The sequence below is a fragment of the Glycine soja genome, chromosome 18 (assembly GCF_004193775.1).
Source record: "Glycine soja cultivar W05 chromosome 18, ASM419377v2, whole genome shotgun sequence".
NCBI classification, from domain to species: Eukaryota; Viridiplantae; Streptophyta; class Magnoliopsida; order Fabales; family Fabaceae; genus Glycine; species Glycine soja.
Window position 1 is genome coordinate 46,804,427 of NC_041019.1, and position 27,755 is coordinate 46,832,181.

Here is a 27,755-nt window from a genome sequence, read left to right on the forward strand (position 1 = left end):
TTCGAATTGCTTTTTAGTTTTTATTTCTTCGTCTACTCCTGGCTTCGTCTGTCACTCTCTTTCTCCCTGCGGCAACAAACAAAACAAAGCTAACTCCTTACTTCTTTCACTAATCCAACGAACAAACAAACACCTCTCTTTCTCTCTCTGCTTCTGCTTCTGCTTCTCGCTCTAGGGTTTGGAGTTTTGACACCATGACGAGGGAGAAGCGTTTTGTGCCATAATTCTAGTAGGGTTTTTGCTCTTCCTCCATGCCAATTCCATTCACCGCGTGCGTCACAGAGCGAGTTCCGTTCACTCATTCTGATCGACCCAGTTTCGGTTTTCACCCTCGCGCAAAGTAGAGATTGTTGTTTCAATTTCGCTCTGCGAAGGGAATTCGTCGTTAATTTCGTTTGCTTGCTGAGGTACGTTCCCTTTGCTACTCGACGCTGTTGTTTAATTTTGCGAGTTCTTGTGCTTCGGCTGAGAATGTTGAGTTGAATTTTGCAAGCTTTCGGTTGAAACTATGTTGCTCCTTGGAGTTGGGAGGATATGACAGAGTGAGAATGAGAGTGTGTGTGAGAGAGAAGCAGGGTATTTATTTAATTATTTAATTATTTTTTTAAAAAATTGGGTCTTTGGTTAACTGAGTTGTAGGAAGAACAAAAAATTCGTCTTTTTTTTTCCCCGCTGGGTTAGGAGAATTAGATAATAATTATGATGTTTGACAAAGTTTTTGAAAATGGTCTGCTGCCGTGATTTTGGCTGCAACTTAAATTGTGGTTGTGTTACCGCATTTGTCTGCAATTTCCTTTAACATCAAGTATCATGATGAAACTGTGACCACAATTTAAAACCTTGATGTTTGAACAGTAAGCTAGTAGAAATTGTCTTTCATTTGATTTTAAGAAATCTTGCTGAGGCATGCTGGCTTAATACCAGGGTTGCTGTTTTAATGGTGGTGCAGGTAGGAGGATTATAGGCACTACCGTGTGTAGATAGTTACATGTTATTTGAATTGCACTCTGGCGGGCGAATGTTGCCTGCTGCTGCAAAATGATAGTTGCTGTGGATTTGAATGCCTCACCTGTGCCAGAGGACGATCAAGATGATTTTGGGGACCAGGTTGAAGAGTACCATGCTCCAGAAGAGCGTGTGGAATCTGCAGTTGATATTGCTCGCCGGGTATCCTTTCTGTTATTTTTATGCTTTTTCTTTGACTTGATTATGTCATGGTGGTCTAAGTTGGCTTTGATTCATGTCGCCGTTGACTACTGTGATGGTTGTTTCTCATTTATTGCTATAGTTTATATGATGATATTTCCTTATAGGATTTTTGTCGGGTTTCGTTGAGACTTGAGACATTTACTTTCATTTTGACATGTCATTTTAGTGTTAAATTGACCTGACTATACTATTCAGTTATATGAATTATGAAGAATTATATTTTTTATGCAAAGCTGGATACTAAATTTTAATATTGGTGATGCTGGGTAGAAATTGTAAAATTGGATGCTACCATGCCTTGGCATGGAACCACAATACAAGATCAATTTATATAATTTATAATTTTTGTAAAGAGCTGTTGGAAACTTGGAAGGTATGAAATCAGATATCCTGCAATCATAATAGTCTATAGTGCGCCATAGAGGGATAATGGAGTGGAGCAGCCATGGGATTCAGATAGTGGAGTGGTTTTCAATAGCAGCCAAAATAGCTGCTTTTTGCGCAATATAGCAGCACTACCATGACAGAGGCTTCAAAAACCCATTTTTACCCCTTGAACATATTTATTTTTGGTAAAATATTCCACAAAAGCTACTTCTGTTTAGACCTCTATTTCTTCACAATTTCAAGTACTATTTTTTATGCTATGTTCCACCGTTGTTAAATAGCTGCTGTAGGAGCACTGGAGCACTATTGCATTGCAGAATTCCTCATTCCATGATTGCAACATCCACTTTTGTGGGTGCAGCATGCTTCCTATATCCTCTTTTCATCTGTGGCTGAGTGTCCAGCCAATTGAATTTCTTAATTAATATTATGCTATTTTTTATTTGCATACAACTTAAATTATATATTTGTGTGTGTGTGTGTGTGTATATCATATATATCAACTGCTATGCAACTTTTGCTATTTGTCAGCGATGCTATCTGCTATACGATATATCAGATTATTGGTTTTCTGCCATTTTCCATGACCTGCAATTGATAACACTGCTGTGTTCTGTTCTTTCTTCCTTCTTTAGATTTCCCAATTCATATTTTGGTAATTTCTTTTTAATCAATTTGTTAGGTTCTTTTTCTATTAATGTTGCCATCATCCTTCATTTTATAACTTGATTACTTTGCCCTTATTGCTCCTAGATTTATGGTGATTGTGTGTAAATTGTGACTTATTATTTATCATGAATTTCTTTAATTTTGTTTTTTTGTGTTGTTTTTTAGGTATTTATATGTGTAGGATAAATTATTTAGTTTGTATCAATCGTAATATTTAAAATAACAGTCATTCTGATTCCTGCTAGTCTGTTAGTGTTTTCAAAGTTAGCTGCTATGTGCTGTTATCTGAGATTGATAACTATGCCCACTTTCAAAATCAACTAAGCCGATTCTGTAGCAGCATTAGTAGATGTTATATAGTTATTAGATTCTTAGGATTTGATATGATTCCAGCTACCTATCTATGGAAAGCATTAAAATAAAGAGAAAATTTTACAGTCCTGAAATTGGGTCTTTGCTACCTCAATTTTTAATCAGAACTGGTTGGAGTCTTTGACTAGATTTCTTTTTAGCCTTACAATCATATCTATGCCACATTTTCCCCTGATTCTATGGGTTCAAAAAGTAATCAAATGTAGTTTACGTTTAAAAGTCTCTTCTTTAATATTGAGTTCCTGCTTCTTTTTAGGAACGTGAAGAAAGAAAAAGAAAGTTGAAAAGAGAACGTTCAGATGACAAACCTGTGCAAGTATCACAGTCACCTGGACATGATCAGTTATTTCATACTAAGATCCTTAAATCATATGATAGAAGTAAGCTTCCTCCAGGTAAGGATTTCTTTCCCTGTTCTCTTGCCAGTTGTAATTAATAATGGCATTTCATTCCAACAATATTTTCAAATAATGCTATTGTTTGCAGAATTGGGAAATCCAGATAGCTCTTAGTACTATTCCATTTCTATACTTGTGTTGGATTATTCTGTAGGATATTTTACTGCATGTCACATGTTTTTTGCTTAATTTAGTCTAAAATTTGTTTCATGGTAAATAAAATTTAGCATGCTATTTTGTTAAGTTACAAGCAGCCTGCCTTTTTATGGTACTGAATGGAGGTTCTGTGATACAACAAAATGACACATAACATTATATTAGAGCATGTTATATTTATGAATGCTGTTGGGTTGCTATTTTTTCTTCAATCATTTGATATATTCACAATATACTTTGTGATAGATTAAGATGGTTGTAAAGGAAAGTATTATCATTTTATTATTTACCTGCAGGTTGGTTGGATTGCCCTTCATTTGGCCAGGAAATTTATTGCATGATACCATCGAAGGTTCCACTTGGTGAATCATTCAATGACTACATCATTCCTGGTAAAAGATACTCATTTAAACAAGTGATACATCAACAGAGAGTTTTAGGGAGAAAGGTAAGTAGACTTTATTGAAAAAGTTTAATGTTTCACAATACTTTAATTGTTGAATCTGTTTGCTCTTCCTTTTCATTTAATTTTAAGTGCAAGAGTGATCTAAATGAAAGGGATTTCTACATTCTTAGAAAACAAGATAAAAGAGAATTATACAATCTATTTTTTTTTAATTTACGATCTTTGCTAATTCTCCTCAGCAGTATAGTATACATTGCATCCTGGTTTGTATCATTTTTTTTACTTTCTCTTTTTACAATTACTCTATTGTGTTGCCTTGCAGCTTGGTCTGGTAATTGATTTGACGAATACTTCTCGATACTATCCAGTAGCAGATTTAAAGAAAGAGGGTATCAAGCATGTTAAGGTTTGTAGTGCACCTTTGCTCACCAACTAATTCTTTTAATTATGTCTTTAAAACTGTCACTCCTCTTTCTTGTCCTTACATTTGAAGATCATTGTTGTGATTTAGATTCAATGCAAGGGCCGCAATTCTGTACCTGATAATTTATCTGTTAATCATTTTGTCTATGAGGTTCGTTTCTTTCTTAATTATATTGTTGTAATCTTCCCGAGTTATTTTTAAGAATATGGCATATATTTCTTTTTGTTGGGTAGGCTAGCTTGTTATTCTTTGCATGATTAAGCACACACATTACCTCATCAACATGCTGCAGAAGTGAGGATTTCTGATACCTTCAAAACTATTTGATGCATTGATTTCGTATTTTCTTTTACAACTTTTTAACATTTTCTATAGAATATATTATGCTTGCAAATTTCATTGTTATACCATCTACACCTTTTTTCCCTTCTAAAATATCTTTCTTCTTTATTATCTAATTAATAATTATTTGGTTTTATATCTTAATTTTATACTCCCTCCTGTCCTTTTTTTTTTATAAGACCCAATTAACTAATTTACCAAGATTCAGAAAATTAGTTAGTTCAGTTAGTAGTATTAATGTTATACCATCTGCACTTTTTTTTCCTCCTAAAATATCATTCTTTTTTATTATCTAATTAATAATTAAGAAAACTAGTTAGTTTAGTTAGTAGTATTAAGTTTGTCTTAAATATATGTTTTTCTTTAAAATTATCCCTAATATTAATGAGACATACTTTTATTATTATTTTTTAAATATTATTATTAGTTTTAATTCCTTTAATATCTTTCATCACTAATATATTTATTACTTTAATTTTTATTGGCTATGCATGTGAATAGTCATAGTAAGGTTCTGAAAATGCTCTTTATACTAGACAAAGTTAAACTTCCAAAGAACCCAAGGCATTAATGTATTTCATTTACTATTTATTGAACTCAGAAAAATGATTCATAATTAAGGGTATTTTTGTGAAAAAAAATTAATGCATGACATTATGGATTGGGTCTTATAAGAAGAACCAAACACCACTTCTAATTTAGGCCTTATGATAAGGACTGGAGGGAGAATATCTTATTAAACTTTAACATCATTTATACTTTTATGCTCGCATGTGATGTGATTTTTGGTTGCTTATCTTGTCTGTGTTTTGAAATTACAAAAAAAAAAAAAAATCATGAATGCTTTGTCCTTTTTGGAGAGGAGAAATAGATGCTTTCTGTTAGAGCAACATCATTTTAGTCACAAGTTTTTAACTATTTTCAACTCCAGGTTACACAATTTCTATTTCGTCAAAAACACTCGAGGAAGTATATACTTGTTCATTGTACACATGGTCATAATCGGACAGGATACATGATCATCCATTATCTGATGCGCACAATGTCAATGTCTGTTACTCAGGTCAGGGTTGGAGTTACCATATGATTTTATATCTCTGGTATAGATGCAATTTAAGTCAAGTATTTATACTTTTGATTTGATCATTCTGCAGGCAATAAAAATATTTTCTGATGTACGCCCTCCGGGAATCTATAAACCTGAGTACATTGATGCATTATATGCATTTTATCATGAAAAAAAGCCTGAAATGATAGTTTGTCCTCCTACCCCCAAGTGGAAGAGAACTCCTGAGCTTGTTGATCTCAATGGTGAAGCAATGCCAGATGATGACGATGATGATGGAGTGCCAGGCTCTCCTTTGCATGTATGGATAATATTGAAGTGAATTCCAATATTTTGGATTTATTGATATATCATACTATATGAATAGGTTGCTGATCTTCTGTTGTGTTTTCATGTTAGTCTTGTTTCCTGTTTCTTACTAATTCTTCTAATAAAGGTAGGTTTCTTCTTGAGATCAAGTCCTTTGCTTGGTTAGCAATTCTCTAGTTTTGATTCAAATGTGGTCGAGCTTGGGATTTCTCCTGGGGGAAACCAAATAAAGCAAAAAAATTGTTTCAGGGACCAACTTGAAGGTTTTCTTCTGAAAAAAAATGTAAAAGTATAACCTTCAAAATCATTTTTGGTTTTTTTTTTTTCTTTTTTTTTGGGGAAGGGGGGGGGGGGGGGGTGACTGCACTACAGTGGTCTGATTGTTCATGCATTGTAGAGTGGTTAAGTTCCTTTGAAATATGTTATCTGATGTGTTGGATGCCTATTGGTTGTCCCCTTCACTTTGAGCAGATTCTGTTGGTTTGTTCACTACAGTGCTTGTTTTGTTGTTCTTTGATGTACTTAATTTGACTAGAACGAAACTGAGCTTCTACCCTAGTTTTCATTTGCAGCATCTCATTTTCGTTGGTGTTTTCCCATTCTATTGAAGAGACTAGAGGTTGTGAAATGCTTGAGTGCTTAACCCACTCAGCTGATCTATATTTATATAGACTTAATGGAAAGGAAGCTAGATAACAGTGTCATTGGAGGTCTGAAGCTCTTCGTCAATGTTCCCAAGTATAATCGAGCGAGACAAACATATGAGAACATGGGTAGACAGATAAAGACCGAAAGAGGAAACATGCCCATACGAGGTCTACGAAACATGCAGCAACCCTAGAGAACAACACTCTTGTACGCGGATGCGGTCAGGAAGAAAAATAACAGGAAGAAAAATAACACTCAGCCACGAAAACACGAACAAAAGCAACCTTCTCCACGGCACGAAAGTAGCACCTCCTCTGTACACTTACATGTGAAGAAAGAAGAAACTAAGTGGTTAGAAGACGCATAGGTTGGACGACTGACCAACCCCGCCAGGTTCGAAGTGTTGGAAGAGGAACTGAGATGGGAGCTAGGACTGGATTTAACCCCGCGATACTTGGGGGATGATCAAGTTCTGTTAACTGGAATGAATGAAGTCGCGGCTGAACGAATCATGAACGGGGGAATGCATGGAAATATTTCTCCTTTCTACTCACTGGAGAAATGGAAGCCAAACCTCCGCACCGGAAACAGGATGGTGTGGATCCACTGTTGGGGTATTCCACTGCAAGTCTAGGACAAGAATCATATCAGGCAGATCGTTGGAACTATAGGAGACATGGTGGATGTAGATGAGGATGTTGAAACTAAAAGACGAGTGGATAGGGCACGAGTCCTCATAAGGACCCCATGGCCGCCGACGATCAAGCACGTCATCGAAGTTCACGTCGACGGCAACGGCGACACCTTCAAAGTTTACGTTGCTGAGGAGTGCGGGTCAACGAGATGTGAACACCACAATAAGGGAAGTTGTTACAGCGATTCGTCGGACGAACAGGAATCCGCCGATAGCCTCACCGGAGACGAATTCGTAGACGATACAATTTTTGAGGATACCAACCGAGAGCCTGTGCGAGCCTCGCCATCGAACCATCGCTCCAACACCCCACAAAGCCTTGTCGGCGTCGGAGATACTACAATCACCAGATTGACCAATGGATGGAAGCAGGCCAAAGACCCCATGGATAATGACGAAGACCCGCGGGTAATTACCGGACTGAATGATGAGACAACGTTCAACGCAAGTTTCGAGATGCATGCAGCAAAACTTCCATGTATGGAAAGCTATCTCAATGGTCAACAGATGCAAGCCTGTGTTGTTCACGAAAGTAGGCAGAGAGAGAAGGGGGAGAGCAGTGGTGTGAAGTGTCAGTCCCCTTCATGTGACTATGTAGTTGAAAGCAGTCCCACAAAGGGTAAGCAGGTTGAGGTTGTGGTAAATAATGGGGCGCATGACAGAGAAGAAAGATCTGAGTATCAGAATATGGCTTTACAATGTGGGTCTGAATTACTTAATGAACCTCCAGGTTACTTGGGCCATACCCCCTCCAACAATAAAAAAGCAATGGGATGTAATTGGCAGGTATACTGCCGTGGAAGTTGGTCCCATAGGAGACATCAAAGGCTAGAAGGGCAGATACATTTGGAAGGAAGCCATAAGCAACCAAATATCATACAGCAAAATAGCAGCAGAAATAATTCCAGAAGTGAAACAAGAGATATCAACAGAGACTTAGAACAGGAGCCAAATGAAGATACTATACAGGCCCAGGAAGCTTTTAAAATGTGGGAAATGATCCAGCAATTGGGGGTGACAACGGGAAACAAAGAAGATGACCAACAAAGCAAAATTCTAAACAAATTAAGCAGTATGGAAACCAGAGACAGATTGGAAGCTGAGAGGTTGGGAGCTAATGTTATGGATCCATGAATATAGCCTCATATAATGTTAGAGGTCTGGGGAGGAGAGTAAAATGGGCTACCATTAGGAGATTAATCAACAAAGAAAATATTCATATGATATGTTTGCAGGAGACTAAGAAAGACAACATTGATAAGACATTATGTCAGGCTATATGGGGTAGTGATGAAGTCATGTGGGAGATGCAACCTGCAAACAATTCAGCTGGTGGCATTTTATGCATGTGGACTGAAACAGCTTTCAAGCTACAAAATAAGGTCATTGGAAATGGATTCATTTTCTTGGAAGGAGAATGCATCAGAGAGGTCCTGAAAATATGCATTGTGACAATATATTCTCCTTGTGATATAACGAGAGAATATTGTGGGATTCAGTGAGACAGCTGAAACAAGCATCCCAAGTAAGATTATGGTGTGTGCTTGGGGACTTTAATTGCATAAGGAACCCAAATGAAAGAAGTGGAAAAACTGACAGGCTACTTGGAGACAACAGTATGCAGGAATTCAATGAATGGATCGAGGATATGGAGGTATTAGAGGTTCCTACTGTGGGCAGACAATACACTTGGTTTAGGCCAAATGATGAGTCTAAAAGCAGATTAGACAGGGCATTAATATCCCCTGAATGGAGGGACACATGGCCAGAAAGTGTGCAGTTTACCTTATCAAGAAAATTTTCAGATCATTGTCCTATCCTAATTAAAGCTAACAATGTGGATTGGGGTCCTAAACCTTTTAGGATATTAAACTGCTGGCTAACAGATAAGTCTTTCAGAGAAGTAGTCAATCAATGCTGGAATTCTGCCCAAGTTTCAGGATGGGGAGCATATGTATTAAAAGAAAAAATCAAAAGGTTGAAGTGCTGATTAAAGATATGGAACAAGGAAGAATATGGGGATAGCTTTAAAAAAGTCCAGCACTTGGAAGTGGAGCTTAATAAATTAGAGGAGGACACATTGCATAGACAGATGACTGATTTGGAAATTTCAAGAAGAAAGAAGCTGCAGGAAGATTTGTGGGTGGCTGCCCAGGCCCATGAAGCATTGCTAAGGCAGAAATCTAGATCAAGATGGTTAAAGGAGGGAGACTGCAACACTAGATTTTTCCATATCAGGGTGAATGCAAATAGAAATAGAAATTTCATCAAAGGACTACTCATTGAAGGTGAATGGACATATGAACCTAATAAGGTGAAGGAAGAAATCAGAACCTTCTTCTCCAAGAGATTTCAAGAAGCAAATTTTCAGAGACCTAAGATTGATGGTATCAGTTTCAAAACCATAGACCAACAACAGAATTCCATGCTTGTGGCCCCTTTTCAGGAGATTGAAATTCAGAATGCTGTTTGGGAATGTGGCAATGACAAGAGCCCAAGTCCTGATGACATTAATTTCAGATTCATAAAGCAGTTTTGGGATACTTTAAAGCATGATATATTTTGATATATCCATGAGTTTCATGTCAATGGTGCTATTCCCCGAGGTTGTAATGCTTCTTTTATAGCTCTTATTCCCAAGATTTCAAACCCACAACATTTGGGAGAGTATAGACCCATCTCCTTAATTGGGTGCATGTACAAGATAGTGGCGAAATTGCTTGCAAACAGAATCAGAAAAGTGATGCCATCAATAATTGAGGAAACACAATTTGCTTTCATCGAAGGTAGACACTTGTTGCAAAGTGTACTAATCACCAATGAGATAATAGATGAAGCAAGAAAGAACCACAAGCCTTGCCTTATCTTTAAAATAGATTTTGAGAAGGCATATGATTCGGTATCTTGGGAATTCTTGTGGTATATGCTGAGAAGGTTTGGATTCAGCTCCCGATGGATCAAATGGATTGAAGGAAGCCTCAAGTCTATGTCAATGTCAGTTTTGGTGAATGGAAGTCCCTCAAATGAGTTTATACCTCAAAAAGGAATTAGACAGGGGGATCCGCTAGCACCCTTCCTGTTTAATGTGATTGTGGAAGCTTTATCTGGACTGCAGAGAAAGGCAATAGCTGAAAACATGTACAAAGGCTATCCAGTGGGATCAAAAAAGGTTGACATAAGTATTTTACAGTACGCGGATGACACTATTTTTTGGAGAAGCAACTATGGAAAATGTGAGAGCATTAAAGGCTACTTTGAGGGCTTTTGAGTTAATCTCAGGCCTAAAGATTAATTATGCTAAGAGTTGTTTTGGAGCTTTCGGGGTTTCAGATCAGTGGAGGAGTGATGCTGCTAAGTATTTAAACTGCAGCCTGTTAACTATTCCTTTTACATATCTTGGCATACCTATAGGGGCTAATCCGAGGCGAACACAAATGTGGAACAACATTATCCACAAGTATGAGAGGAAATTGGCAAAATGGAAACAAAGATACATCTCATGGGGAGGGAGAGTGACATTAATTAGGGCTGCACTAACATCAATCCCAATTTATTTCTTGTCTTTTTTCAGGATTCCAAAAACAGTGGTGGAAAGGCTAAAAAGGATACAACATAGATTTTTGTAGGGTGGAGGACTAGAGCAGAATAGAATTGCATGGATTAAATGGGACCAAGTATGTATGCCAAAGGAAAAAGGTGGGTTGGGGATTAAAGATATTGGTACCTTTAATCTTGCCTTACTCGGCAAATGGGAATGGAATTTGTTGCAAGAGAAGGGAGAGATATGGTCCAGAGTGTTGGAGTCAAAATATGGGGGGTGGAGGAGTCTCTATGAAGCAGGAAGGGTAGGGCATCAGTCTATGTGGTGGAAGGATTTAAAACAAATTGTTAATTCTGCACATCATGGAGACATAGTTCACAGCAAAATGAGGTGGAAGATTGTAGGAGGGGATAAGGTCAGGCTTTGGGAAGATAAATGGAATCAACAATAGCAACCTTTAGTAGAGAGGTATCCTAGACTGTACCAAATATCTACACAGCAAAACCAAACCATTAGATAGATGGGACAGCACCTGCAATCAGGATGGGAGTGGCAGCTTCTGTGGAGAAGATCACTATTTGAAAATGAAATCGAGTCAGCCATCAATTTCCTAAAGGATATCGAAGGTATACACATTCAGCAGCAAGGATCAGATCAATGGGAATGGTTAGGTGATCAATCAGGGAATTATTCCACACGCAGTGCCTATAATCTGGTTTTGGAAGCTTCTACAGGAGGTCAGCAAGAGGAATGGTGTAAGGAATTATGGAAGATTAAAATTCCTAGTAAAATAACAGTTTTTGCTTGGTGGCTAATAAAGGACAGGCTACCAACAAGGATGAATCTGCATAGGAGACAAGTACAGCTTCAGTATTTACGCTGTCCTTTTTGCAGAGAAGCTGAAGAGAAGGCATCTCATTTATTCTTCCATTGCATCTTCATCCAACCTATTTGGTGGGAATCGATGTCTTGGTTGAATTTAAAAAGTGCCTTTCCTCTTGGGCCTAAACAAAATTTTCTACAGCATATTTTCATCCAGGCAGAAGGTTTAAGGATTAAGAGATGGAGATACTGGTGGATGGCGGTAACTTGGGCCATTTGGAAATTAAGAAACAGAATTCTGTTCTCAAATGCAGAATTTGATGCTAACAGATTGTTTGATGAAGCTGTTTTCTTGACCTGGACTTGGCTTAGACATTTTGAGAAACATTTCTCAACCCATCTAAACCAATGGTCAAGCAATATTAGCCAAGGTTTTCTTATGTAATGGGTGTTACAATTAGAACAAAACACATGTTCTCCTAATATCTAGAATACCTCAGTTTTGGTGTCTAGATATGAGGATGTATATCCCTATGTACTAGTACCTCTGGTACTTTTGATCATTTATATATATAATATATTTAGTTTTACTGATAAAAAAAAACTATTCTTTATTGGAACAAGTACCCATGCAATGTGTGGAACAAGTACCCATACAATGTGTGTAATTCCAACATTCCCCCTCAAGCTGGAGCATATAAGTCAAATGGTCAAAGCTTGGAACAAATAGTTTGAATTCTTGGTCCCCTTAGAGATTTTGTAAAAATGTCTGCTAGTTGATCATTAGAACTAACGAATTCAGTAATAACTTCCTTAGAAAGGACTTTCTCACAGACAAAATGACAATCAATCTCAATATATTTAGTTCTCTCATGGAGTACTGGATTAGAAGCTATATGTAGGGCTGCTTGATTATCACAACATAGTTTCATTTGTTGAGTATTTTCAAACTTCAGTTCTTGAAGAAGTTGTTTAATCCAAATGAGCTCACAAATCAGTCATAGCTCTATATTCAGCCTCTGCACTAGACCTTGCAACAACATTTTGCTTCTTACTCTTCCATGAGACAAGATTTCCTCCAACAGACACACAATATCCTGAAGTGGAATGCCTATCGATGGGTGATCCTACCCAATCTGCATCGCAAAATCCAACTATTTGAGTGTTTCCTTTGGAATAAATAGACATTTTAGTCCCTGACTTTGTAGTCCTTTTGCATATTAGTCCCTAGCTAATTGAAATGTTAAAAATAGTCCCTATCTTTACATCCGTTATGCAACTAAGTCCATACCGTTAAAATTCAATTTTCACTATTAGTCATATGTCTATGTGACAAGTCAAGCAAACCCATGTGACATCGCTGTTGCAGTGGCTCCCACAGGCACGTGATGGGACCTTGCACATGTGGTATGTTTCACAGCCAAATCACCAGCTCCTTTGCCATGTTCTTCTCCATGCCCAACCACAAACCACCACCCTACAATGATTCTGACAACATTTATGACTATTCTTCCTTCGCTCCCTCTTCCTCTTCTTCCGTTGACTGCACCCTCTCCCTCGGTACCCCTTCCACCTACTTCTCTGAAGACGAAGAAAAACGAAGCCGCCACGAACGTTGTTTCGTCTCTAACTTCTGCCGGGACTTACTACAATCCAAACACAACAACCCTCAATCCCATTCCAAGTCCTCCCAAACCACCAACACCACCGATCCTCTCCTCGTTCGCCGTTGCGCCAATTGTGATACCACTTCTACTCCTCTCGAGAGAAATGGCCCCCGTGGCCCTAAGGTACGTAAATAACTACAATATTTAGCAACTTCATTTTGGAAGGGATGGAAAAAGAGAGAAAAAGAAGATAAAGGGAGAAAGGAGAGGAAGGGAATATTGTAGGGGAATGGAAGCAGCTTTGCTAGTATACTCTGTGTGTGTGTGTAAAGTAAGATAAACTATCTCTACTTTTTGCTATTAAACTTAAATATTGTATCAAATTATCTTATATTCATAATTTTCTTGTGATCTTGTACCGTGCATATATTCTTTTTAAATTACGTGTTTATAAACTTTATTCTAATATTTTGTTAGGATTAATTTTTCAAGTTCAAGTTAAGTTTTATTGTTTTAAATAAAAAATTCTCGAGATGTACCATATTTTGGGTAAATCACCTTAATTAACTCGTGATATAATGCCCCAGTCTTCAAGTGTACATAGCTTGAGGAAAAAAATATTGATGCATTTTTTTTTTCATGTAAGCATCTAGTACTCATCTAAGTTCTCTTGCACAAGGAGTTCATACTGATTGATAAATCATTCTTCTGCTTTCAAAGCATGGGCTACGTTTACACAATTTATTTTAATTTGTATACTTGTTTTCGAAGGAAAATCTTTGTCCTATTTTGATCAATCTGTATTTTTATAGAATATAAAATTGTAAAACACAAATGATTATGTCACAACAGTAACTAAAACAGAATATATCCAAATCACTTTGAACATGCGTTGCCCCTTGATCTACAAACCACTCGGAATCAACCCAACAAACTCATTCCCGTTGAGATCCAAATCCTTTAGAGAAACCAAATCCGCAATACTATCTGGCACACTCCCTTCAAACTTGTTCCCGTGAAGCCACAAACTCGTCAACGAAATCATACTCGCCAAATCATCAATCTTCCCATGAGTCCCTCACCGTGCCGGTTGTTCTGCCACAAAACTTGTAACTTGGTTGAGAGAGAGAGTAATGGGTGGGAGTGAATGAGGGAACATGATGGGTGAAATTAAAACTGGATGAGAAGAAGAGATTGAAAGAATGCTGCAACAGTGTCTTCAACTGCTCCACCTTTGAATGTATGAGAAGAAGAAGAAGACTGAAAGAATGCTGCAACAGCAACACACGACGTCATTTGGGACTAATTTGCTGCAAAAGCAACACACGTGGCACTAAAATTGCCAACAATGCACCTCACTAATGGCGTTACTTTCTAATTTAACGACAAGGACTATTTTGCAACACTTATGCAAAGATAGAGACTATTTTTAACATTTCAATAAGCTAGGGACTAATATGCCTAGGGCTACAAAGTCAGGGACTAAAATGCCTATTTACTCGTTTCCTTTGTCTTCATAGAGTAGTCCTTGTCTTGGGGTCCTTTTAATGTATCTCAAAATTCGAATTACTACATCCCGATGATCATTATGAGGAGACTGCATGAATTGACTCACCACTCCAACTCCAAAGGAAATATCTGGCCTTGTAATAGTGAGGTAGATAAGCTTCCCAACCAATCTCCGATATCTTTCAGGATCAGAATAAGGCTCCCCCTGATTGGGTAACAATTTTTGATTTGGATTCATGGGACTATCAATTGATCTACAATCTGACATACTAGTTTCTTTAAGTATGTCTAACGCATACTTCCTTTGTGAGATGATAATCCCATCTTTTGACTGAGCAACTTCAATTCCAAGAAAATATTTAAGTTTTCCCAAATCCTTAGTATGAAAATGACTAAATAAATGTTCCTTCAGTTGAGCAATTTTTTCTTGGTCATTTCCTGTGATGACTATATCATCTACATAGACCACCAAGTAAACACATCTACTCGATGAGGTATGACAATACAAAATTGAATGGTCTGCTTCACTTCGTTTCATCCCAAAAGCCTGAACAACTGAGTTGAATTTTCCAAACCAAGCTCGTGGAGATTGTTTGAGTCCATAAAGAGACCTCCGAAGTTTGCAAATCAAGCTAGACTCCCCCTGAGCAACAAATCCCGGTGGTTGCTCCATATAAATCTCCTCTTCTAATTCTCCATGTAGGGATGCATTTTTAATATCCAACTGATACAGTGATCAATGACGGATGGCAGCTATGGCAAGAAAGAGTCGAACAAAAGTAATTATAGCCACAGGGGAGAAAGTGTCTCCATAATCTAGGCCATAAATCTGGGTATAACCTTTGGCTACCAATCGAGCTTTGAGGCGATCAATCTATCCATTGGTCCCAACTTTTATAGCATATACCCACCGACAACCAACAGGTTTCTTGCCTGGGGGAAGAGGAACTAGCTCTCAAGTACCATTATGCTCCAAAGCCTGCCTTTCATCAATCATGGCTTGTCGCCATCCTGGATGGTTAAGTAATTCACAAAGATTTTTAGGAAGAGAAACAAAAGATAAAGAGGAAACAGAAGAATGGTACGAAGAAGAAAGACGATGATAACTTAAGAAGTTATAAATAGGATAAGGATTACGTGTAGACCGAGTACCTTTCCTAAGAGCAATGGGCAAATCAAGATTCTCTTTGGGTAGGTCCATGGTCGGGTTGTCTGCTGGAGTAGGACATGATTCAGCTGGTCTTTCATTACCTTCAAGTTTTACGTCAGGAATTTGAGGACGACGTCGATATACGGTAGGTGATCTTTGAGTCTGCTCAAGTGGAAGAAGATTGTCAGGAATATCTATGGTAGAATCTACAGTTGACTCTGATTCCTGCAAAGAAGGTGATGGACCAAGATAGGGAATAGGAAAAACTTCTGGAAGAGTATTGGACTTAACCATCGAGGGAGCAAAGTATGGTTTTTCTTCAAAAAAAGTTACATATGCAGAGATATAATAACGATTGTGAACAGGAGAGTAACATCAGTAACTTTTCTGTAACCTGGAATATCCAAGGAAAACACATTTGATGGCTTGAGCAGTAAGCTTATCAAGACCTGGAGACAAGTTATGAACAAAACAGGTGCATCCAAAAATACGTGGATCAACATGAAACAATGTTTCTTTAGGAAACAAAATGGAATGTGGTATTTTATTTTTAATAGAGGAAGAAGGCATCTGATTTATCAAAAAATAGGTTGTCAAAACTGCATCATCCCAATACCGGACAGGTACATTGGCATGAAGCAATAATGTTCTAGCAGTCTCAACAAGGTGCCTATTCTTCCTTTCGGCAATGCCATTCTGTTGAGGAGTATGAGGACAAGAGGACTGATGGAGAATGCCCTGCGCTGACAAAAAAGAAGAAATAGCAGAAGAAAAGTATTCTTTCGCATTATCACTCCTAAGGATCTTAATTGTCTTACCAAACTGAGTTTTAATTTCGTTAACAAAAGAAGTGAGAATAGAAAAAACTTCAGATCGTTCTTTCATTAAGAAAACCCAAGTGCATTGAGAAAATTCATCAATGAAAGTAACGAAATATCTATAACCCATAGACGAAACACGACTAGGACCCCATATATCAGAGTGAATAACCGAAAAAGGGGAATCAACATGACTTTCAACATGCCTAAAAGAAGAACGAACATGCTTTCCTAGTTGACATGACTCACAAAATAGGTCCTTTATTTTTTCAAGACTCGGAACCATTATTTTTAATTTAGATAAATGTGGGTGTCCCAAACATTCATGAAGGAGCTTTGGTGATGTGACAGCATTGCAAACCCAAGAAAGATTAGGCTTGAGGTTGTAAAGACCATGAGATTCATGTCTTACACCAATCGTCCGACCCGTACCACGTTCCTGTATGACAAAGGAGTTAGCATCAAATGTTACTGAACAATTATGAGAACGAGTAAGCTGACTAAGAGATATTATATTGAAAGGACAACCAGGTATGAGCAAAACAGAGTTTAAAGACAAAGAAGAAGTGGATGATACATGGCCGATTCCTGTTGCTGCAACTCTAGAAGACTAGAACCATCGGCTAAAGTAATGAAATGAGGAATTTTAGGAGGAGAGAGGGATGAAAATAAAGAACTATTACCAGCAATGTGATTAGAAGCACCTGAATCAATTATCCATGGACTTTGATTATTACCAGATTGGGAAATGTAGGCAGTGGAGTTATGACCACTTATAGTAGATGATGTTAGAGATTCCTTGGCAGTTTTAGCTGGAGATACTCTTCATAGTCAGCCTTCGAAAACTTTATCTCAGATGTTTCAGACTTTGAAATATTCACCAATTTTTCGGGGAATCCGTGAATAGAATAACAAGTGTCTTGTGTGTGGTCCACTCTCTTACAGTAAGAACATTGAGGGTGACCTCCTCTTCCAGCTCGTCCTCCTTGGTTTCCACGACCACCTTGTCCCCTTCGATTAGATACCATGACAGAAGTTTCAATACTGTCAACTGAATTTCCTCCTATTTGGAGTGTTGGATATTGAGGTTGCTGTTTGGACAAAGGGACAAAGACAAGATTTTAGGTTCTGCTGACCAGATGCAGAAACCTTTAAAGAACAAACAAGGTGGCTCTAGATATCATATTGAAGAGACTGTTAAATATATATTGTAGATAGCTGTGTAGGTAAAAGGCTGTTTTGAGTGTGTGTGTGTGAGATTGAGTGTGTATTAAGTTTTATGTGTTGTCATGTTGAGTGTGTGGGAAGCTGAGTGTCTAATCCCTATCCAAAGGCAACTTTCCCCTTCTCTCTCTTTCTCTGTACTATATATGTGTTAATAAAAAGCTAAGAGCTGAGGGTGATAATTTTTCTCCAGTGTGTATCTTAAACCTTCAACAATGTAGTTCTATATTTTTAACAGAGACTAGAGGTTCAAGTACCCATACAATGTTTGTAATTCCAATACATTCCATTGCAGAGAGATTGGACATCCTTGTTACATTCTTGACTTATTTTCCTCCATGTCCTCTTCTTTGTTTGAGGGATTATTTTAACCTCCTCGTATTTCTACTTTCTTCTTTTCTGTCTGGTAAATTCTTTTTTGATAAAAATTGGCTGTTGAAAAATTATGGGATTTTGAATAAGTCATTCACCTGTTTTTCCACCGTTTCATCTTTTCCTTATGCCCATTTTCACTCCTATCAATTGTACTATAACTATTGAAGTTTCATACATCATAGAAGACAATGCTGCATATTTTCTTGATGTCTGTCAATTCTACCTTGATTTTTTTCTTATTTGGTCTGTCTCAAATACCATATATGATAACCTCATTCAATTCTTGAACCAAGTTGTTAATTAGTTTTTATACATTAGATGCTTTTTCTAAAGCTAATTAAATCTCGATATGTTTCCTATTTTCCTAGGAGAATCATGAGACTGACACTATAATGACAAATGATGATGTTTTGGGTGATGAGATTCCTAATGATCAGCAAGATGCATTTCGTCAGTTCTGCTTTCAAACACTCAAACTAGGTGTTGGGGTAAGCCTTTTAAATGGTTGTCTTCCATGCAGGAGTTTATTATTTGAACTCCCGCTGTGTTGACAACTCAGTGATACAATTAGGATGTTTTTAATAGTTTCATCACTGAATTTTTATTGTTTATTCAATTACATTGATATGAAGAAATCGGGCTATTGTGTTGTTATTTTCTGTGCTTAGACATGCCCAAGATTGTCAAATCGTGATGCTATGTAGAATCAGAAGGGGGAAAGAAGTATGAAAATTGTGGGATCGGGTTGTAAGATCCTACTAAATTGCAAAATTACCCTTAAACATACATGCATACATATAAATATCTTTATGTGTGTCTGTAATAAACTTGAATTTGTGCAGAACATTGTCAAGTACAACTCCAAATATAAAAGATAACAAACTAAAACAGCAAGTGAATATGGACCAAGTCACACAACAGCTTGAAGCCATTTTGCAGACAGCAAATCAATCAACCCTGCAACAGGAAATGAGAGGAGAATACCAAGGTGGCATGATGGAGAACAGGGGACCTAGTCACACAATAGAGAAGACCCAAGTTGCACCATGCAGCTAAGAACCAAGTCCACTAAACAGAGCAGAGAACAGAGGAGAATTTCACAACCTAGGAGTAGGAAAAGAACCACAACACAGGTGTAGCCTTGTGGGAAATATTGGAAACCCTCATCCCCTGAGCTAGCTTTTGGGGTTGAGTTAGGCCCAAACCGACATTCTAAGATGGTAATCAGAGCCTATTATAGAGCCATTAAACGGGCCACCCACCATATTATCCACACACCAAGCTCAAAAGTGCTTGGGTATGAGGGGGTGTATTGGAAAAAATCCAAGTTTCACATTGACTAGAGATAAGACAAAGATAAAGTATATAAGTGGAGGACGACCCTCACCCTTTGAGCTAGCTTTTGGGGTTGAGTTATGTCCAAACCAACATTCTAAGAGAAAAGAACCATAACAGAGAAATACAACCTAACCCTAAGAGAAAACCCAAAATGCAGTTTGGGAGAAGAGAGGTCTGGTCTGAGTTGGGTGATGTGAAAAATTTTAGGTTTAAAAAAAATGCTTTTTTCCACTGAACCGAGTAATATGACCTTGAGCCACCGAACACCATGAACCCATTTCGGACAAGATCAATGATCCCATGTTTTGGCAAGCAAAATAAATGTTCTGACTCTAGTCCCTGGAGATTCGCCAGCCCCAAAACTCATAGGACCATACAATTCTATGACTAGGGCTGCTCAAAATAACTAGTTTTAAAAAAATATCTATAATTATAATTAGTTTTATATAACTAGTTATATAAAAGTAGCTATAAAACTATAACCAGTTTTATAGTTATGGTTTTTTCAAATAACTTATTTTTATTTAAAAAATAGTTATAGTTATAAAACTATAACTAGTTTTATAGAAATGACTATTTCAAATAACTTATTTTTATTCATTCATAACCCTTTATGTAATTGGTTTTATATATAACCGGTTATATAACTAGTTTATTTATAACCAGTTATATACCCATATTTTAAAAACAATAACTGGCTATTTCAAATTATAACTAGTTATATAAAACTAATTATGATTTTAGTTATAATACCCACTTATAATCTAGTTATTTAGTAGTTATGATTATAGTTATGTAAATACCCAAGCCATGAGCAACCCTATCTATGACTAGGCACGTGAGGCTGACAATCTTGAACATGCTATTATTATATTTTTGCAAAATGTTTTGTTATTTTATAAGTATCTTTCATTGTAGAAGTTTTGCTAATTTTCTTAAAAAATGTTATTTTGAACCAGAATATTGTGATTTCTGGTTGCTTTACTTGGAGCCTCTTTCACCATGCTGTGAAATCAATAAGACCTTTTAGTTATTTCATTCTATTTTTCAAGGCACTTAGTCAATAAGGCTTGCAGGTGAGATACGAGATGCAAGTAATCCTGTTATGAAGCAAAAATTGGGGCTTCACTGAGGAAGCAAAATCACTTGCATACGTTTTCGAAAAAACTATTTATAGACCAAATTATTTATTTCTATTTTCTAATACGTTTTCTATATAGTTTTTTCGATTAAGCAATTTTTGAAACAGAAAAGCTTCACAGCTAGGTCAAACAGGCACGTTGTTGTCTTTTATTAAATGCTCTTCTTGTATTTGTCATCCCAACCAAGCTTGGATTTCATTTTTTTAATGTGGAATGTTGTTTTTGTAAAGCTCCTTATAGTTTCTATGTACATCTTTTGTTCTGTAAATTTTTTACTTTTCTGTAGGTTTAACATTATTAAGTTTTCCTTTTTTATCAAATAAATCAGATACCTATATTCTTGTTGAAATATGTGTTCTATTATGCTTCATATTATGTTTATCTTAGTTGCTGATAACGTGATTTGCTTCCACTTTTACTTTTTATGGTTTTGCTTTGCCTGCTTAATGTACCTCTGATGTTTGTTATAGATTGCCATCTTACTATTTCTTATGGTGCAGGCCAGAGGGCACATGCAATTCCCAGGGTCACATCCAGTTTCTTTAAACAGGTCCAACTTATCTGTGCCAATAATGCACTATATTTTGATATGTAATAATAACCAAGCAGTAAACCTCAGGCTGTTAGTTCTATAGCCACTATACTTTCATATAGCATGCTTTTATGCCTAACCAATCATATGATTACGCTGGTGGTTAGCATTGTGTTCTTATGTGGATTTCTGCCCTTTTCATTTAATGTCTGATAATGAGTCATGCTTCTTGTTTCCTCATGAGGTCCAATTCAACACTCAGTCGGTTCATTTAGGCTTCACTCTTCAGACTTAGTTGAGCCTCACCCCTTTTGGTTGGATTCAATTCATCTCAGTTTGGCGAGCCTAAGCCATTCTCTCTTGACTGTTTTATCCTTCCTAGTCAAACAGGACAACTCACCTATTATGTGAATTTGGGGCTTATTGTTGTTACTGATACCACATAAGAGGGAAGAAGTGATCCTCAACATTAGCGGTGCAGTTACTCCGATGCCAAACGATGCCCCAACATGAATGTGGAAGGGGAGAAGTTCAGATGGTTCTTTCAACTACTATAAGCAGAAGCCTAGAGGGTAGGAGGAATAGATCACTTGAGAGATCAAGAGACAGTCAAAGATCCCTTTTGGGTCAAGATTAAATCTGTAGACTTAGAGTGAATACTTCTGACTTGCCACTGGGGATACTATTGAAATCATAACTAAGGTATATATAAAGTATAAAGTTTAATGTTTATTAACATGAAGAGAAAAACATATAGTGAAAGGATGATAAGAAATCCTCCTAAAGAAGAAAGTGGAACAGATAACCAATAAAACTGAGAAACTCAATGGTACAAAGATTCCCAATCCCTCTAACATATTTTGTTAATGAAACCCCATTAAAATTAAAAAAATCATGCACTTGATGCCAAAAAGATATCAAATGCCTAATCTTATCCCAAGTCAAATGTTGTGCCTGTGCCAAAGAAACATCCTTAAAAATACAAGTTACCCTCCAAACAAATTTAACAAATTGTAGCACAGATTGTCATTGTTACAATAATTTAGCCTATACTTCTACCAAAACCATGAAAACTAATATTAGAATTGGTCTTGGGACCTGGGACAAGCCCAATATTAAACAAAAATACAAAATAAGGAAAAGTAAGCTAACCTTTAATTTATTACAGCTAACTAGTCTTACATCCCACATCTTAATTGTGAAAGGTAAGTGAGTGGTTAACTATATACCTCCGGCCAGTCCATATTCTACCAGAAAATTTAAAATCTGTCTCCTTATATGACCTCCAGTGCCTAGATTTGTCAAGGAGAAATCAAATTTTAATGCTCTGTACTTAATATGTCGTCATTTTAAAATATACTATTTGCTACTTCAATGTTTTTTACTTGTGTTTTTTTGGGGTTGGGAGGATGCCATCATTTATATTTTATTGGGAAAATCCCAAATCTCACATCGGCTAGAGACAAGGCCAAGATAGAATATATAAGTGGGGGGCAACCCTTACCCATGAGCTAGCTTTTGTGGTTGAGTTTGGCCCAAACCCATATTTTAAGATGGTATCAAAGTCTATTCTAGATCCCTTAAACGGGTCACCCACCATGTGTCATCCACACATCAAGTTCAAAAGTGCTGGGCATGAGGGGGTGTATTGAAAAAAATTCAAGTCCGACATTGGTTAGAGAAAAAGCCAAGATAAAATATATAAGTGGGGAATACCCTCACCCCATGAGTTTGGGGTTGAGTTACGCCAAAACCCACATTCTAAGATATTTCTATAGTTATAAGTCTTTAAATGAATCAAGTTATGCTTAGGAGGGCATGTGGAGAGTTCATACAGATGTCGGCGTAACAACAAATTCTTTGTCTGAATTATGCCAATTAGTGACGTTTTTGCATAGTTTATCGAATATAAATGCTTCCAAAGTTGTCATTTATTTATACACTTTGTTGTATTGTGCGTATAGTGATTATCTTTATCGATTGCAGGAGTTATTTTCAAGACAGTTCCTTATTGATTTGCTGTTTTTTCTGTATTTGTTAAATGTTAAATTTGATTGCTTGCTATGCAGGGAGAATTTACAACTGTTACGACAGCGTTATTATTATGCAACATGGAAAGCTGATGGAACAAGATATATGATGCTAATAACTATGGACGGATGTTACTTGATTGATAGAAGCTTCAATTTTCGAAGGGTCCAAATGAGGTTTCCTTGCAGGATTACAAATGATGTATGCTAATTTATAGTTAAAGTTTCTGAGATTGTTAAACTGTTTTAAATTAATGGTGCATAAACTGATATGTATATATCCTTGCTTCCAAGGGCATGGCTGAGAAGACCCACCACTTCACATTACTTGATGGGGAGATGATTATCGATACATTGCCAGATTCAAAAAAGCAGGAAAGGAGATACCTCATATATGATCTGATGGCAGTCAATGGAGTATCAGTAATAGAGGTTTGATTTATTTGTAGTTGCACAACATAATGGAGGATGCTTTTACTTTGGTTTTGACCTTATTGTTTCATTCTTTTTGGATTTTGGGAACAGGAAATTACTTGTGCTTGCCTATAGCTGTTATTTATTTGCATGGTTGAATAATGCTCAAACTACAACGCAACCCAATTTTTTGCACTCTACTTTTTGCACTTTTAGATTTTTCTTTTTTTGGTTCAAAGGGAGGAGTCGAAGTCCAGTACCAGGGGGTTTACAACAGCACATACATACTTCTCAACTGATTGAACTAGTCCTCACTTAAAGATTTATATATTATAAATAGATGGTGTGATGGTGAATATTTCAGTCACATTTTCTGAAAGGATGAAATGTCCTTAAATTGATTTAACATTGGATTATCTAATTAACCATGACTTAATGTTTTGGTAGCTTTTCTAAATTATTGCTTTCCTCTATAATCTGTTTTCTTTCTTTCCTTTGTCAATTCTTTGATACAAAGTGTAGCTAGCGATGTATGATTTAGTCCAAACTTGGTGCAGCGACCATTTTATGAACGGTGGAAGATGCTTGAGAAAGAAGTGATTGAACCCAGGAATCAGGAACGGTTCCAGAGCAGAAATCCTTACTATAGATATGACATGGAGCCATTCCGGGTATGCATCTCTAACCTTAAAACTGGGTATATATTAAGCTTCACTTTCCGTTGCTAGCTTAACTTGGCTATTAATGTTCAAAATTATCAGGTGAGGAGAAAAGATTTTTGGTTGCTCTCTACTGTCACAAAGCTTTTAAGCGAATTCATACCAAAACTCTCACATGATGCAGATGGTCTCATATTTCAGGTGGGTTTAATTTCTTTCATTGTATTAAACATGAAGACAAGGTTTGATTTTCTGATATGTTGAATAACTTAATTCGGGCTCAATGTCATGCCAACAAGTCGCCTATTTTCTGTCATGTGGTTTGTAGCCTTTTAGGATTTTTCCTTTTCCCATTGATTCCATCTCATACCAGGGTCAACATACTACTGCAACTTATTCAATATAAGAATGAATATGCTTTTGGTTTCTGTAGTGATCTTAAAATGATGTCCAGTAAAAGAGACAATAGACTAGCTCATAGAGGATCATTGTTACCTAGACTAGCTCATAGTTCAGATACATTGGTCCGTTCATTTTATTTCAACTCCTCCTTTCCACAAAAACTGAGTGTTTTCTTTTTCTTTTTCTTTTTTTATTGAAGTGAATCAAGGTTGTTACTGACAATATCTTTAACCAGGGTTGGGACGATCCTTACATACCTCGCACTCATGAAGGCCTCTTAAAGTGGAAATATGCTGATCTAAATTCAGTTGATTTTCTCTTTGAGGTGGTATCATCAACTTATTACATATCTTGTTGGATAATGTCTCTTGCTCCAATTACCAAATGGTCACTAATAGTTTGTTGCTGGTGCTCCCAACTAATTTCTAGTTGTGTTGACAGATTGATAACGATTGTCAGCTGCTTTTTCTGTATGAACGTGGAAAAAAGAAACTCATGGAAGGGTACAGGGTTGCATTTGAAGGTCAGTAAGACACTTTTATTATACCTGGCCAACTCATTCAGTTCTGGTGTTAGAATATCTACAAAATATCTTTTGTATGAGAGAATATGTTAGAATATCTTAAAAGATCTTCAAAATACAGTGTAATTTGTAAACAGTTCTTTATTCGGTTATTCCCTAATTTTATCATGTTTCCTTTTATTTCCTTATTGTACTAGCAATACTATACGAGTACTTTACCTAAATTTGTATATAAATAAATAGAATAATTTGTTCAGTATTTTGTAATGCATATAATACAGCATACCAATATTGTTAAGATAGCTGTTTGATATATTTTGCTCAGCTTTTGTAAAGCTGATTTTGTTTGTATCTACCTATTGCACAGGTGTCCTAGATTGTTGACTTTCCATTCCTATGTGCTTTTGTTCTCAGACCCTTCTTTATATGAATAGACAGATATACAGATTGCTGAGTGAACAGAACACTTGCGCAATATTTCTCAAAAACTCCTAATCTCAAATAATAGAATATTATTTGAATTCTTTATTCTCTCTTTTCTTCCCTTTCCTCACCTAAAAAACAATGAGATTTCAGGCGTCATTGTAGAATAGGAAATTCTATTAAAATCAAGTAATGGCTTTATTTGTTTCTCAGTGTGGTACATATTCATATGCCAATTTGGTGTCTATATTGGTTGGTGATTTTCTTATCACTATAACCAAATTCTAGCACCCACCAGAAAAGTGATATACGAAGCATGAAGCATTGTCTCAGTTTTGCAGGATAATGCTCTGTTAATACTGTTTTGCATGTTGTTGTCTGTTTTTAAACCTGCATCTTGTTTGACGATTCTTAGTTGCATTGATTGCAAATGCTTAATGGAATTTTAAAATCTGCAGAAGGTTCGAATCCCTTGCATTATTCTGGAAAGATCATTGAGTGTTCTTGGGATTCTGATAGACAGGAATGGATATTCAAGCGAATCAGAACAGATAAATCAACTCCAAATGACTTTAATACTTATAGAAAGGTTCTATTTTTTGCCAACACCTTTACTTTTCAGTTTCCCTCGTCTATCAATCTGTATTTGATTGGACCATTCGGTTGATCTATTACAGGTGATGCGAAGTATAAGAGACAATATCACAGAGGATATCCTGTTGAATGAAATAAGTGAGATAATTCGCCTTCCCATGTATGCAGACAGGATAAGAATTGATAGCAAAGCCAATCACCACACCAACATGTCACGGCGAAGGTAATCAATAGGAAATTCTGGGCCTGTAATTTTTTTGCTGGTGGGAGAATTGCATGTCGAAAGTGTGTTACATCAGGTGTAAACAAGATCAAATGTATCTATTGATGTCTGCCCGTGGCCATCATCCAAAGGTTCCTCACATTATGTAATTAGTTAGTCTTAGAACTCCGTAGTTAATGCTGCAGTTGGTAAAAGCTCAAATTCATGCCTGTAGAGTTAGGTTTAGGATCGCAGTGTAAATTATCTTATACTTTTTCTTTCAAGTAGTGATTATAACTTGTTCAAAGGGTAGCTGTTTCTTAGGGTTAAGCTCCATTATATTGGTTAGAATTTTCCCTGTATGTGAATATTAACTTGGGAAATACTAACGAGCTTTCCATTTTCTCAATGCGGATGTTATTCTGCATTTTGCCTTCTCAGTGTAAATTATGTTAAGGTTGAGCTGAAACACTACAGCTTATTACTCTCTAGTAGCCCTATAAAAGTATCAGAAAATATTGTAGTATTCTGGAAAGGGTGTAGGGGGAGACAATTACTCATTTCAGTCCGAACTACCTTCCAAGTCTGAATTAGTTGCAAATTTCTTAAAAATTAAAATGGTATATTGTCTGATGATGGTGTGTTTAAGTAACTAGACGGGCAAATTCTACCGTGAACCATCAAATAGTGAACCACAACCACTAGTTCTAGTTTTTAATGTGAAAAGCCAATTTTACCCTTAAAAACTTAACTGTCACACGTTCATCATTTCTTCTCAGTCCCTCACCTACGACCAATCTTCCTCGTCCTCATCCACCGGATCGACCGGATTGGATAAACGGTTATAAAATCCACACTATTTATATATATATATATATATATATATATATATATATATATATATATATATATATATAATATGAAGAATTAACCGTGTTATGGGTTGCTGGTTTTGAAATTTGCGGCAATGACGCTGATTTTGGTTGTTGGTTTTGGGAGAATTGCGTTGGTGGAAAAATCATGGCAGTTTATGCGACCCAACGGGAACGTGTTCATGGGGCGAAGGCGTAAAAAGTAGTTGTCGTCGTTGCCTTGCAGTGAATCTAGCGTTGTAGATGCGTGATGTGATAGTTTTTTTCCCCTTTTCAAACAATCATGTACCAACAAAATGTTTTTTTTTTTTTCACACTTGTTTGTTCCTCTTTTCCTCTCTGCCACAATTAATTTGACCTCTTTTATGTTTGCTTTCTGGTTGATTTGCGCGTTTTTGGTTTGGCTATGGATTTTTAATATCTACTCAAATAGGGTGGAGTGATGGGATCAATTTGAAAGAGTGTTTACGAATTTTGATTGTTTGATTTTCTCTCTTT

At 36.6% G+C, this 27,755-nt stretch overlaps 1 protein-coding gene across 4 annotated transcripts; it reads left to right on the forward strand.

Annotated features, from left to right (window-relative positions):
* On the forward strand, window positions 1-26,914 carry LOC114395445 (mRNA-capping enzyme-like). 4 transcript variants are annotated; one of them, XM_028357229.1, is made up of 18 exons: window positions 1-407; window positions 925-1,167; window positions 2,894-3,032; window positions 3,488-3,639; window positions 3,920-4,003; window positions 4,109-4,171; window positions 5,295-5,426; window positions 5,518-5,730; window positions 18,495-18,614; window positions 21,107-21,156; window positions 23,208-23,370; window positions 23,463-23,600; window positions 24,140-24,253; window positions 24,344-24,442; window positions 24,879-24,968; window positions 25,085-25,166; window positions 26,048-26,178; window positions 26,267-26,914. In XM_028357229.1, exons 2-18 carry the CDS (start codon window positions 1,039-1,041, stop codon window positions 26,408-26,410), a joined length of 2,043 nt encoding a protein of 680 aa, XP_028213030.1. In that variant the 5' UTR covers window positions 1-407; window positions 925-1,038; the 3' UTR covers window positions 26,411-26,914. The 4 variants fall into 4 exon arrangements, with proteins under 4 accessions (XP_028213030.1, XP_028213029.1, XP_028213031.1 ...); XM_028357228.1 differs by having other exon boundaries at window positions 950-1,167; XM_028357230.1 differs by lacking the exon at window positions 4,109-4,171 and having other exon boundaries at window positions 950-1,167.
* Window positions 26,915-27,755: the final 841 nt, after the last annotated feature.